The sequence below is a fragment of the Drosophila teissieri genome, chromosome 2R, assembly GCF_016746235.2.
Source record: "Drosophila teissieri strain GT53w chromosome 2R, Prin_Dtei_1.1, whole genome shotgun sequence".
Taxonomy (NCBI): domain Eukaryota; kingdom Metazoa; phylum Arthropoda; class Insecta; order Diptera; family Drosophilidae; genus Drosophila; species Drosophila teissieri.
Genome location: NC_053030.1, coordinates 13,490,839 through 13,505,271, shown reverse-complemented (window position 1 = coordinate 13,505,271; position 14,433 = coordinate 13,490,839). Strand labels below are relative to the sequence as shown.

The window sequence follows — 14,433 nt, the reverse complement described above, 5'->3', positions numbered from 1 at the left end:
GGTAAAAAAAACCATATCGCAGGATATAATCCGCGGTCGCTGAGTGGGCAGAGAAGTCCTTGCCAGCGTATGCGTGTGTGTGTGTTTGTGTGTGTGTGAGGACAAAAAGCACGGCACCCAGCACACACACACTGCACACACACACACGAGCAGCAAGAGCAGAGAGCATCGAGCATCGAGCAGCGAGCAAGGAGCAGCGAGCGAAGGATAACCGCACACCACCCACCCACCGACGGAGACTTTTAGTGGCAACTCTGGTGGCGCATTTGCTTGTTGGCTTGCTTTGATTCGTTCCTTCTTGATGCTGCGGCAGGAGCTCGTCCTCGCTGTTGGTGTGTGTGTGCTGCGAGTGTGGGTAAGCCAAGCCACAATCGCAATCTCCAATAAACACCCGGCTCTGCGCTCTCTGCGCACACACACAACCACACACAGGCACTCGAAAGAGCAGAGAACGCCCGGTCGCCATCATGACTCGAAAAAGCTGAGCGCCGGGGAGCGGAAACGGAAGTGGGCGGCAGAGAGGAAGTGGAGCAGAGCAATGGCGTGGCGTGGCGCCCCACCAATACAGCCATGAAACGGATGACGCAGCTGCGCGGCTGGCGCTCGTATAATCGTCTTGGGTTTTGACATTTTGTTTTTGTTTTATAATACCCTTTGTGATGTCGGCGCTTTCGAGCTTGCCTCGTCCTGGCCCTCGATACCGCCCCCACCCCCCCCTTCTTGACCCTCTGCCAACGACGTCACTCTTGGCCTCGCATTCTAACCGCCACCCACCAGAAGCCCCAACTTCCGCCCAGAAATTGCCGCCACCCAGTAAACTGTAATTGAATTGAAGAGGAAAATGTTTTTGCTGCTGTCCTGTGGGTGTACTTGGATCTACATCAAGTATGTATATGTAAGCGTACATATAACTGAAGGAGTTTTAACAGCTAAATGCTTTTGATATTATTTTTAAATTTCATGTTAATACCCTTCCAATTAAATGGGAGATTTGACTTAACTTTAATATCACAAGTATTTTAATTATACATTTCCCGTTTTATATGCAACCTTTATATTTATCTCCAGATTGGCATGGAAAATTAAGTGAAAAAGAGGCCTCTATTTTATTAAGTTTAAACAAATGGTAATACGCTTCTTGAGTTTGGAAGTTTCACTAATATTTGGTCACCGTTTTTATTCTACATTTTAGAGTGAAAATGATGAATACACTAGCCAATGTGAAAAATAAAGTTTTAATAAATACGAAACAGAAAATAGAATTACATTTTTCCAGCCATTGCTTCTGTGAATAGTATAGGGGTCTTTTAAGCTTGTAAACTGCATTGAAAATATATATGTAATTTATAGGCTTAGAAATGGAAACCTGCTGCTAAAGGTTCGAAAATTTCGAAAAGTATAATCATAAAATATTTTAAAAGCTAGACTTAATATAACGATGTTGTATGTTTGTATCTGATGGTGTGCGCCATATTATTTATGCATACACACTCTTATTTACTCTTTATACATTATAACTTCATGGATTCAGGCAAAGCAAGGCTTTGTGTGTGAAAAGAGAGAGCTAAAAGTGGTCCCGGGTCCACTAATCCAATAATCGATAAATGCTGCTCGCAGGACCAAAATGGGTGGCATGGGAGGGGATAGGGGGCTCCGTTGTGCTCCCCGATTTTGTTGTGGGGCTTTTGCCATGCTTAATGCGCCGACATTAACTTTGTAACAAATGAGATGTCGGAATACAACAGTCAGGATCCTGGCAAGCCACAGCCCCTCGTCCCTCGTCCCTCGCCCCCCTCGCTCCTTTCGCCGCTCCTTTCTGCACTCTCGCTCTCTCTGCCAGAGAGCAGCTGCGGCTGGCAGAAGTTTATGCTCGGCACAAAAGTGAACAAATGCAAAAGTCAAAGCGCTTTGCCAGCTTGGCCACGCCCACCACGCCGAGGGAGGAGCGAGCGAGAGCGGGATAGAGAGCCGGAGAGAGAGAGAGCGGCGTTTTCCTGTAACAGCCGGGCAACCAGGATGTCCGGTGGTGCGAGCGAGAGCGACGACATCGTGCGAGCAGGATGAACAGAGACGACGGGGTTGGTTCTTGACATTTGAACGGCGACATTTCGCATCGCCAGGATACATACACGAATACTCGTACACCCACACACACACACACACACACACACACACACACAACCACACGGACAAATCTCTGCGAGTGCCACCCACTGGAGTGGGCGGCGGTGGGGTGGCAACCCTATCAAGTGCAGTGCACTTTATTTAATCAATCAAAATTCATGGACTGCCTCCTTTATTCAACATTCAGACACTTTGTATCTTTGATTTACGTTCCGGTAAAGTGGGATTACTAGGAACTGTAATCCCAGCTATGCAGCTTACTATTGTATCCTTAAAGCGCACTTGTTTATCCAACATTCTTCGTTAATTTAGTAAAATAAAACAAAGAGTGTAAAAAGTAAGGTGACCATGTGTTGCTTATCGGCCAAAATGTGTTTTAATTTTGTTCTATAAACCCAAACATTTATATGTACATATATAAAATCGTTTTAAGATTACAGATTGTCGAAAAATTAATGTCTAGCTGATCTATGAACTGTTTTAAGCTAAGAAATTCTAAGAATCGATAATGTAAATTTTAAAGCTTTAAATCGAGACCAGAAACGTATTTTCGACTGGCTGGGGTATAAAAGAAGCAACTTTTTGACATTGACTACAGTTCGAAAATAAATATCAAAATGAAATTAATGGTGAGTAAGCTAATGGTCAGTAAAGTTGACATAATTCTCAATTTATATATCCTTTAGGTTGTCCTGTTTGTCCTGATCGGCATTGCCTTGGCCCGACCAGAATACGACGGAGCAGCCACAAAACAGTGGGGTTCAGGATCGGTGCCACAGAGCGGCCTAAGTGGGTACGGTTCCCAGACCACAGGATTCGATGACACGACGGCTTATTATGGTCAACAAGTTTCCTGCTTTCGTCATAAAAAACACGAGCATCGCGAGTAACACAAGCACCACGGACATGACGGACATAGTGGACGTTAAACCGCAATCTTACAAAGAATTACACAAATAAATAAATCTTTTGAACTGTACAATTGCCTTCATTTTTATTTATTAAAGTTCACAATCAGATATGAATTAAATTATTATCTGTTGTCCGCTACCACAAGGCATTGTTTATTTTATGTTTTGATTGGTTCGCACTATTGTGTTTACAGATGTCTAGCTTATCTATAAACTGTTCAAAGCTATGAAATATGTACGTCTAAAGTAAAACCGAATCGAAAATGTAAAATTTAAAGCTTTAAATCGAGACCAGAAACAAAAGTTAAATTTGCGGGCCTCAAGAAATTGATAGTTGTTTACAAATTTGCCCTCGTTATAGTTTGTTTATACCACTTATTTTTAAGGCCATTACACTTGCTTAATCGCAGTACACTCTGCCCGTGTCTAATATTTTGTTTTTTGCCTACTAATCATTGACCTTATGGGCCATCGAAATTTGGGATTTTCCACAGGGTGATCGTTCTTGAATGGGAATGTGTGCCAAAGTAGATGTATTATTCATTGTACCTTTAATATAATTTCTGAAATAGGAGGAAGGTTTGGTCTTAAAAAGTTATTGCTTATAATATTTCAGACAGTTGAAATATTCGAAAGCCAGATTTAAATTTAAATCAAAGAAAACCCATAACAGGTAACTTAATGTCGAAACGTATTGTCGAGAGGCTGGGGTATAAAAGAAGGCACTTTTTGGCAGTGACTACAGTTCGAAAATAAATATCAAAATGAAATTAATGGTGATTAAGCTAATGGTCAGTAAAGTTTATATAATTCTCAATTTATATATCCCTTAGGTTGTCCTGTTTGCCCTGATGGGCATGGCCTTGGCCAGACCAGGATACGACGGAGCAGCCACAAAACTGTGGGGTTCAGGATCGGTGCCACAGAGCAGCCAAAGTGGGTACGGTGCCCAGACCACAGGATTCGTTGGCAAGCAGGGTGGATATGGTCAACCCGCTCCACTGAGTGGACATGTGGCATACGGCGGCGGTCAGGGTGCTTACGGCAGCGCACAGCAGGGATATGGTGCATCCGATCCCCAAAATGAATACGCAGGTGGATTCGAGGACCAAGGACGTCTGGGAGGATACGGCGATGCTGCCGTAGTTGGGATATGGCGGCGGTCAGGGAGGTTATGGACGACCTGCTGCCCAGTTGGGCCAGGGATATGGCGCAGGAGAGCTCGGAACGGGCCCACATTTTGGCCAGGGAGAATTCTCCGGCGGCTTTGGTCATGAAAACTGTAACCACGAGCATCATGAGCATCACGAGCATCACAGGCACCACGGACATAGCGGACATAGTGGACGTTACTAAACGGCAATCTTACATATGAAAGAAGTTAAAAAAAATACACAAATTAATAAATCTTTTGAACTGAACAATTGCCTTCATTTGTAGTTATTAACGTTATTTATTCACAAACAAATATGAATTAAATTATTATCTGTTGTCCGCTACCACATTCCATTGTTTATTTTATTTTTTGATTGGTTCGCACTATTGTGTTCCAGTACATCGATCTTTGAACTTCCGTAATAATTATCTATCTTCAATTCGCCGAGCTAATCTCAGTGCCTTAAGCGACATTAATGAGTTAATCCAACCTTGTGTAGTTTCTAAGATTGTGATTTTAGGAATGCCACAGCCATTTTAGGTCGATTACCTTGTGAACCTTATGAAGTACTTCAAGTTATTCCGAAAATAAATTCTAAGGATTCAATACTTTGACTTATTTGAGTGGTTGCCATTCTTAAATTATACTCTTTACTTCTTCCTAAATCAAAATATTTATATCTTGTGTATATATGTGAGAATATTGAGTATATTTCCTCCGTCTGAGATTAACATTTTGTTTTACGTATTAACGAAACAAAGACGATTTTTTTATGATTTTTCGAATGTATATTATTTTTATAGCGCACTCCTAGTCTACAAACTTTAACACCAAATTACTACATCGATGGAAACCTAGAACGCTGAGATGAACTTGTACACAAATCCGAAATATGGTAATGGAACTGCGCCCTGATCTTTTAAAGTTGAAAAACATTGCTTTTGTTCATTTTGAACACCAATAATAAGAAAGAGGCCAGTACATTTTGAATAAGATTGAATAAATTGATTTTTTTGTTAGAATTTTACCTGGGTTTCAAATGGTATCGAATCGTGTTAGATAAGCGGCCAAAGAGACATAAACCCGAATTATACATAAGATGAAAAGTATAGGATTCTATTGAAAGTGTTGTTTCAACCGTTAATCTGACTATTCAATCAATATTTTTCATTTTTTAAATAAAAAGTTCGCACACGTGCCCAAAATAGAAATCAAATAGACAATATTTCGAAAAAAAAACCCTCTGCCTAATTGGTGGTTCGGCTGTCTGTGATTAACAATTCGTTGGTTTTGTTTTCATCTAAACATTGACCTCTTGGTCATGTTATCAATATTTCGAATTTTTTACAGGGTAAGCATTTATAAAAGAGGGTATAAATTTATAGCCTTCGATTTTGGAAATTTTGTTGTTTATTTTATTTCATTTTAAAAATTAGGAAAAGTGTTAAAAAAGCTATAGTCCCTGACTATACACATATAATCCTAGAAAGATGTATCAGATGATATATTTTACAAATGTAAATCCATTAACGTAGTACACCTGCTAGGTATCTGAAAGTCGAATCTTAGTTAGGAGCACGCTTACAGATCGGGTATAAAAAGAGGCCCTTTTCAGAACGGAATTCAGTTCAATAATCTAAAGCAACATGAAATTACTGGTAAGCTAGCTGTGTAAAAGAAAAAAAGTACCAGGATCTTACATATTTCTATCCTTAGATTGTCCTTCTTGCCTTGGTGGCCGCTGTTTTGGCCAGACCTCAATTTGGCGGTCAGGGAGGATTTGGCGGACCTGGTCAAAGAGGATTTGGCGGTCCTGGTCAGGGAGGATTTGGCGGCCCTGGACAGGGAGGATATGGCGGACCTGGCGGTCAGCAAGGATTTGGCGGCCCTGGTCAGGGAGGATACGGACAGGGAGGATACGGACAGGGAGGATACGGGCAGGGAGGATACGGACAGGGAGGATTTAACGGCGAATTTGGTGGCGAGCACAGACATCACCATCATCATCGTGAGCGCTTCTAACTTCCCAATATTTTAACCGTCTTAAATTAATCATGAGCGAAATAATAAAAGAATTATTTGTTGCCATTTATTTTAATACCTGCTATTTTCGCGTATCAAATATTAATGAGTCCACGCAACGTGGAGATACCCCGCATCCGGGGGAGACGAAACACCAAAACAGCTCGAACCACTCCATTACATAAGAAGGTATTCATAATTTCAGATTTTAAGCCGTACTTGTGTACTAAGACACTGCCGCTAGGTGGCGCTCGTTTGCGAACTCGGCATCTCCATCACACGCTCCTTATCTGAAAAAAGGGTATCCATAGTCGAAGAACTTTACTGCACCGTTCTATCTTGTTTCCATTTAACAATACTTTAATTATAAAGTATTAAGCGAAAATCATGCTAAAATAATATATATTTATAATATATATACAAAAATGGTTATAAAGTAAAATACTTTTTAACCTGTTTTATATTTAAAAATGTAAGGAAGAGTTTTTTGCACAATATTAAAAAATATCTTCGCCAGCTCGGGGATGATTGCGAAACAATGGTAAATTTCGGAACGCCCTGTTGCACAAATCATACTCAGACTCAGGTATAGCCAGGCTCAATTACCCTCCAAATTACGGCACTGAATGTGGCATGTTTACTTTTCAAATTGAGCGCACAATACAAACCAAATGCGTTTGACACTGAAGTCAGAATGGCATGCTCGCAAATCCAGGGACCTTTCTTCTTCGTCCCGAAGAATATCACATTGAGAAAATTAGCTGTTGGAATGGGGAAAATAATGAGGGATCATAGACACACATTGAGGAAGGCACAGTTACTATTTCATTATATTTTGAAGACTCAGTTTTAATCTAAATAGCAATCTATAGGTTTGTTCAATTGTTTGTTCGGTGTTTTCTTTTATTTCGTTTGTTGTTGTATATGGGCTTTAATTTGAATATTTATTTACAATTTATTTAAGACTCGTTACACCCTTGCTCAAGTCAAATATAGTAACAGTTGCAATAAACAAGCTTTCAACTTATTGCTTACGTGTCTCATCAATATAATTTACAAGAAAAACTTACTTAAGGCTAATCTCCGTTGATGTTTTGCTTTATGTCTCTGTGCTTCACGCATAATTTACTTTACGGATATTTACCGGCTGCTTACGTTGATGCTTTTTTTATTTTGTAGGTATGTGTATTTTTACTAGTGAGAATATTGGTTGGTTAATTGAGAGTATATATAATTACTATATATATCTGACTTCTATATACCATTTTTAACATTTGTAATTTATGTACGTTCGTTTTTACGAATTGGGCTTTTACTATGCGCTTGCGGTTGGTTTTCCTTTGTATAAATAAAATAGAATATTTTTCGCTTTTGCTTCGCTTCGAATAATACATGCCATATACATACATATAAGAAAATGCTCGATTACGATTCTCATAACTTATGGTTCGACGTTAGCCAAATGAGGCCCTCGGACAGGCCATCGCCGGATGTGGCACATGATGGTTGTACATACCAATTGCGATCTCTTATTCTAGTTAAACCTAGTTTTTCCTGGATTTCATGGGGTTTCATTGCTGCAAGAAAACATAATTGTAAGCGGATTGAAACAATTGGCTACGCACTATACTAACCATCAGGCAGATCCTGCTTGTTAGCAAATATCAGTATGATGGCGTCGCGCATCTCCCTATCGTTAATTATCCTATGCAGCTCCGTGCGCGCCTCGTCTATCCGATCCCGATCCGCACAGTCCACGACGAAGATCAGACCCTGTGTACCCGTGTAATAGTGTCGCCATAGCGGTCGAATCTTATCCTGCCCACCGACGTCCCACACATTAAACTTGACATTCTTATAAGTGACGGTTTCCACGTTAAAGCCCACAGTGGGTATCGTTGTAACAGATTGGCCGAGTTTCAGTTTGTACAGAATCGCTGTGGATGGACAATAATCAGATTAGTTTAGAAAAGCAAACGATGAATAAACAAAATAGCGACTAGCTCGAACTCGATTACTGTCAGTACTGTCTCAATTGTCTGCGTAGTAAACTGACAAGAGGTGTTTTCGAAATTAAAGTATAGTTAAGATTTAATTTTACATTTTGTTGAAGTACAATAAGAATAAACAATAATAATACATGACTCGCCATGGAAAAACTTTACATTACATTATTCTATATAATTCTATATAATTCTATTATGTACTGATATAAAAGGTTTGGTTTCCGCTTGGGGAATAATTATCTATATGTACTATGTCTGAAACTAATGGGCACTAATCAGGTCCAAAATCGAATTCGAGAATCCTTTTGATATGCTTACTTGTTTTTCCAGCCGCGTCCAGTCCGAGCATGAGAATTCGCATTTCCTTGTTGCCGAAAATTTTTGATAGTAACTTTCCCATGGTGCTGATGTGTCATCCATTAAACCTTAGCCAATCTGAAAAACAGTTCAAGTAGAGTTGACGCGGTCTTTCACATAAGCATATCGATAAGAATAGCTGGGCGAGATTCAGGGCAGGGTCAGTGAATTTCCAGATAATAAAGCCATTGTAATACAGTTTGCAGTTAACATATCAATTTATGATATAAGAACGCCGTCGTGTGAAGGCGCGTAAGTGATACATGAATGTACGAATATACATATGTAGCTACATATGCATACGGAGGCACAGTCAGAGGCACAGGCAATTTGGTGGCCATATAGAGCTCGAACGACGGCGGAAGCTAAGAACATTATTTTGCATAATAATTTCACTTACATTGTCATCAGCTCGTTGCTAAAAAGCGAGAAAATAAGTGGAGAGGCAGAATTTATCAGTGAAGAGCTTGTAGCACACAGTCGCACACACACACAGACACACACACACATGCTTACACATAGGAAGTACAATTGGACAGATAAACACACTATAGTGTCTCGCAAATTGGGGCAGAGTTATCTCAATTGCGGGCTTATCGCTGGCTCCACTGGATCCGCCAGCTCCTCCTCCGGCCCCTGAACAGCCACCACCCCCCTGCCGAACCATCAAAGCCGGCTTGGGAGCAACGATATCGGATGGTTTTCGGATTCTACGGAATCTCGCTCGCTCTCTCGCTGCTGCTTGCCTACGTCACAAACACGCCCGTAACACACATACACATGTATACACACCCAAGTCTCCTGACGACCGCCGTTACGCACCGCTTTCCAGCCCAATTCGTTCCACGCCGGCCTGAAATCCGTTAACATGTAGTGCCAAAGTGCGCGGGCCAGGGCATAAAATGCATTTGCTAGCACACGGCGGCCAAAAAACTATAACTAACAACAACAATTTTGCACTAATCTTCTTGTATTTATATACACATACAAGAAGCAGTGTGCCCGTTGGCGCAAAACGGAACAAGATTATCGGGAATTCCAGAAAAAACGCTAAAAATTGCCACGGCTGCGGAAGATAAATACCGAAAATACTGAATTTATCAGTTGCAAAACGGTGACTGGCGGTAAACTTATACATCGTGATTTTTTGCCCAATAAGTATTTGGTTTTGAAATTCAACATTTAAAGAGATTTAAGGATATAAGGAAATATACAAATAATTTTTGGAAAGAAACCACTAGAACATTATTGGTATATACAAAATATTTAAAAGGAAATCCCTGGCAAAGGCATTACGTGAATTAAAAGTATATGAATGTAATTAATTTAAAACTAACACTTCCAATGAAGATGTAAGTATTTTAAAAAGCTACCTTTCAAAGTACTGTGTTCACATATTTCTCTAATATGGTGTACGGAAAGCTGACTTCACTTCCACATTTAAATTAATAATTGTAAGAATTTTTGTTTTGTGTACTTCATAAATTGGTATATTAATGTAGCCCTGGTAAATTTATAATGCCGCAGGGCGGTCACACTGAAACCGATGATTGAAATCAAGTCGATTGATTTCAGTTTCCTTCTTTTGTATTGTTTTATTTTTGGGCAATACTTACGATACTGACATCGCCCAGAGGTATAATGGAACTGAGTTAGTCGTCGCCCAGATCAGACTCGGAAAACATGGCTGGCATTTGTCCCCGGGAGGCGGTTCGGGTGAAAGTGAAGGCAAGTGAAAGGTGGCCAGAAGGCGAGACAACAAAGGGGCTGCTTAGTTTGTGTTTCTCAATCTAACTTTTTCAAATCGCCCACAGAAATGCGAACCCACTGCACGACCGGAATGGCGGAAGTTTTCAGTGGACCCGCAGATCACCACGCTGGAGGTTCTGTACTCCCTGCTGGCCAAAGCCTTCGACGTGAAGTCGGACTTCTCCATTAAGTACAAGGCCTTTGATCCAGCAGGCAACGAGATCTACTTGGCCGTGCGCTCCGACTGGGACCTGGATGCCGCCTTTCTGCGGATTCACAACATTTCCATTCAGACGGCCTCAGAACCTTGCCTCACCCTGCAGATCGATGTAAAGCCGTTTACGGTGGTCAGGGAGTGTGAGACTGAGGCCTCTCCGGGTAGAACCACCTCGGGAGCGCCAACTCCCGCAACACCTGCACCTATTGTACCCGCCCGCGAGTTAATGTCACCACTGCAGTCCTTAGGAGTCTCCCAGAAATATGTGCAACACATGCAGACCAAACTGGGCAGCTCCATTCTGAATCAGATGGAGAAAACCTTCTCCATAGTGCAGAAAGCGTTTAACTTGTCCGAGGAGCATATGGCCAACCTACCGCCACGTCCGCCCATGTGCGACAGCGAGTTCCGACTCTTTCTGGACGCCCTGGGTCAGATTCAACGTAAGGACGAGTTGCATAGGGTCATCTTCCTAGGAGGCATTGACCCGAGTTTGCGGCGCGTTGTGTGGAAACATCTGCTTAATGTTTATCCCGGTGGCGCTAACGGACTGGCCCTTGATGGACACCAGCGCATGGAGTTCATGCGCCGCAAGTCCGAGCAGTACTGTCGTCTGAGAGACACATGGAAAGCCGCCGTGAAGCGAGGCAGTGTGGCTGGCGAACTGGCTTACGTAACCAGCATGGTGAAGAAGGATGTTCTGCGCACAGACCGCCTGCATCCATTTTATGCAGGCAGCGACGACAATCAGAACATCGCTGCGCTTTTCAATATCCTCACCACATATGCACTGAACCATCCGTCGGTCTCGTATTGTCAAGGCATGTCGGACATTGCTTCCCCGCTACTGGTTACCATGAACGACGAGGCACAGGCCTACATCTGCTTTTGCGCCATAATGGCAAGAATGCGTGGAAACTTCATGCTGGATGGAATTGCAATGACTCAGAAATTTGCTCACCTAACGGAGGCGCTAAGTTTTTACGATCCGGAGTTCTGGGAGTACCTCAAATCGCAGCAGGCGGACGACCTACTTTTCTGTTACCGTTGGCTGCTCCTGGAGCTAAAGCGAGAGTTTCCCTTTGAGGATGCCCTTCGCATGCTGGAGGTGCAGTGGAGTTCACTTCGCTATCGATGTGATGGGGAGAAGGAGCTGCCCCTCTTTGAAAAGGTTAGTGCAAACCCAATAGAATTTGATTCATTTCTAATCGCCATGTTTTCTCACAGGAATTTGTACCCATTTCTGATGCCTCAGTGCCCAATAGCGCCAGCACCTTTTCCAGCTCTTACAGCGCTACACCGACCAGTCCTTCCTATCTGCTGACCAAACCGCGCGAGAGTCCCTACACAAAGGTATGCGCTTTGCGCCGTCAGAGCTCTTCAGCCTCCTTGAGCTCACTGAGTTCTTCCGTGGGAACCAGTCATGCATTGGACAATACAAAACGGCTGAATCACAGCCTGGACGACAATATGTCACGTCTTGCGACAGCCGCAGCTCGCCGGCACAGACGCACTTCAGCCAAGGTCCATCAAAGTCTGGACGAGTCAAAAATGCTGGCGCTGATCGAGGGCGCCTTGGATAATACGAATGTCCAGTCGGAGCAGGACTTCTCCGCCGGCGAGGAAACCGAAGATGATGATGTATTTGATAGGAAGGAGTCGCCAAGCTTTTTGGAGACAAATCCGTTTAAGGATGATGCTCAGAGGGCACCAGAAAGTGAAACCACACCTCCTGTTTCACCAGCACGAGCTTTTCTGTGTAGTTCGTCTTCCTCGAATCTGGACGAGTTCCCCAGTGACAGGAAGGCTAAGCTGCAGCACAAAAACATTTTGACCGTGAGCAATATCATCGCCAAACAACTTGCTACCAATGCTAGTCAAGTGAGTGAAAGTATGAAGCGAGTAAGCACCACTAGCGGTGGTCATTTTAAGGATCTCAAGGAAAAGCTGGCGGCAAGCAGTCGTATCGGTATCTCTTTTGATGGTGAAGGAGAAGATGATGGAGATCGGAAGATGCCGCCAAAGCTTGTAAAAAACTTCAATGAATTCCTAAATTTTGCAACTATTAATAAGAATCGTATATCCGATCGATTTGCCACTCAGCCGCAACAGGCAGCAGGTCCAACTACGGTCACTAAGCCCTTGGTACAGCTAACTAAGGGTGGGATGGGCAGTTCCCTGGACGAATCTGATTCTTCCTCACTTCCGGAAACAAGTTGGAGTGCATCTACGGCGGCGACTGCTATTCAGCAGGCACAGGAACTGAGCAGCTACAATCTACAGCTAGATTTGGAGAGCAATCACCCATGCGACCCAGACGATTCAATCACACCGGATCAAGATCAGGACCCCGACCAGGAGTACTATCCCATGACGACGGCCATAACGCGTGAGCTGCGCCTAGAGGCCGAGAATCTAGATCGACAAGTTTTTGGGCTGCCTTTTACGGAGAGCGAGAAACGAGATGACATCGAGTACGAGAAGCTTGACAAGGACGCCTTGGACTTAGTGGAGGATCTCAAGGAGAATGAGATCATTACCTGTCCGGATGTCAGTGAGCTACATATGCGACGGCGACAACGACTGGCGGCTAAGAGTAACAGCGTTCAGCAAAACGAGTCGCATACCTTTAATCCATTCATCGACGAAAGCCAACTTTTAGATGGCCACAGTCCATTGGGAATGCGCAACAGCAACAGTTTGCCCGAGGTCATTCTGCCTATTTCCACTGAGCCTAGTCTAGTGGAGGTATCGCCTTTGGTGGAGATCGCTACGAATGCAGATGACGAGAGCGCCTATACGCGATCCCCCCAGCGTTCAAACCATCTTAATGGAGTCAGTGGACTGAACACCACTGCGGCTGCGTTGCCTCCACCTACAGAATTCGGTGGAGGTAATGCATTCCTCATGTTTCTCTGTCTCACACTTCTACTGCAGCACCGAAACACGATCATGAAGGCGGGCATGGACTACAACGAGATTGCCATGCACTTTGATAAAATGGTGAGGAAACACGACGTCACTCGAGTTCTCAATCAGGCCAGACGAATGTTCGTGGACTACCTCAAGGCACAAAGCAGCCCTCAGCGCCAGAGATCGCCCAGCGGCCCTGTTTCCACTGGTTCCACGGGTGCGAACCTGACTTCATCAATGCCGGCTTAACGGGCTTGTAATCCTACCCGCTTCCATGAAACCTTAGTGTTCTCACAGTTTGGCAACTGCTTAAGTACGCAAATCTTTTGAGTACCATTTCTTTACTAAAATTTCACTAATATCTGATGCAGAATTTCTTCTTCATTTGAACCATTAAACAATTTTATCATAATGGCATTACCAGAAACGTTGGCTCCAAGGTAACCCTTTGCCCTCGATGCACACACTTCATCCTTTAAATTTCAACATTTAATGAAAGTGCAGCACTTGATGTAACCAAGAACTCAAAGTCGATTGCTCAGATTTGCCTTGCTAAAGGTGGATGGCAGAATGTATAACCAAAGTCTTCTTTTTTGTACGTATACGGATTTTGTACTTTTTTATTTTGTATTAAGGTTTTATTTTTATTTATTTATATATTGTATCTGCACCTATGCCAAACGATCAAATGCAAGCTGTTTGGCTAAAAATTGCTTTATTTCTCTAGTCTGCTTATGCATTCCATGCTGTTGTAAAAATTATATTTTAGATTTAAAATCTCGCCTAAATACTAATTTATGCAAATAAATTCACGGATCTGTAACCCAAATAACCATAATCTTATTATCTCAAACGTTCTGTATCTTACAAATCTCTCAACGTACTCTGAAAACAAAATAATTTTGTAAATTAAAATTGAATCCAAAAATTCGAAGTAAAGTTAACGAATATGCTATGTAAATTTACGAAAAAACAACT

At 42.6% G+C, this 14,433-nt stretch overlaps 4 protein-coding genes across 11 annotated transcripts; 3 read left to right on the top strand and 1 right to left on the bottom strand.

Annotated features, from left to right (window-relative positions):
* The first annotated feature begins 2,741 nt into the window (after positions 1-2,741).
* LOC122614455 (protein spalt-accessory) lies at positions 2,742-4,391 on the top strand. The gene is given in 4 exon segments (XM_043789018.1): positions 2,742-2,753; positions 2,811-2,972; positions 3,869-4,179; positions 4,181-4,391. Coding segments are annotated over 4 exon segments (696 nt in total).
* A 1,441-nt stretch (positions 4,392-5,832) lies between these two features.
* LOC122614643 (glycine-rich cell wall structural protein) lies at positions 5,833-6,571 on the top strand. Its single transcript, XM_043789263.1, has 2 exons — positions 5,833-5,849; positions 5,908-6,571. Exons 1-2 carry the CDS (start codon positions 5,838-5,840, stop codon positions 6,211-6,213), a joined length of 318 nt encoding a protein of 105 aa, XP_043645198.1. The 5' UTR covers positions 5,833-5,837; the 3' UTR covers positions 6,214-6,571.
* A 519-nt stretch (positions 6,572-7,090) lies between these two features.
* On the bottom strand, positions 7,091-10,212 carry LOC122614817 (ADP-ribosylation factor 6). 7 transcript variants are annotated; one of them, XR_006325769.1, is made up of 6 exons: positions 9,369-9,591; positions 8,538-8,654; positions 7,848-8,150; positions 7,621-7,790; positions 7,476-7,551; positions 7,091-7,407 (listed from the first exon to the last, which is right to left on the bottom strand). XR_006325769.1 is itself a non-coding variant. In XM_043789476.1 (5 exons), the coding sequence occupies exons 3-5, from the start codon at positions 8,617-8,619 to the stop codon at positions 7,648-7,650; spliced, it is 528 nt and encodes a 175-aa protein (XP_043645411.1). In that variant the 5' UTR covers positions 8,620-8,654; positions 8,977-8,994; positions 9,369-9,592; the 3' UTR covers positions 7,091-7,647. The 7 variants fall into 7 exon arrangements, 5 of the variants coding, with proteins under 5 accessions (XP_043645411.1, XP_043645412.1, XP_043645414.1 ...); XR_006325768.1 differs by having other exon boundaries at positions 7,476-7,790; XM_043789476.1 differs by adding an exon at positions 8,977-8,994 and having other exon boundaries at positions 7,091-7,790; positions 9,369-9,592.
* Positions 10,176-14,380, top strand: LOC122614816. 2 transcript variants are annotated; one of them, XR_006325767.1, is made up of 4 exons: positions 10,176-10,304; positions 10,391-11,713; positions 11,770-13,768; positions 13,827-14,380. XR_006325767.1 is itself a non-coding variant. In XM_043789474.1 (3 exons), exons 1-3 carry the CDS (start codon positions 10,260-10,262, stop codon positions 13,702-13,704), a joined length of 3,303 nt encoding a protein of 1,100 aa, XP_043645409.1. In that variant the 5' UTR covers positions 10,176-10,259; the 3' UTR covers positions 13,705-14,378. The 2 variants fall into 2 exon arrangements, 1 of the variants encoding a protein (XP_043645409.1); XM_043789474.1 differs by having other exon boundaries at positions 11,770-14,378.
* The last annotated feature ends 53 nt before the right edge of the window (positions 14,381-14,433 follow it).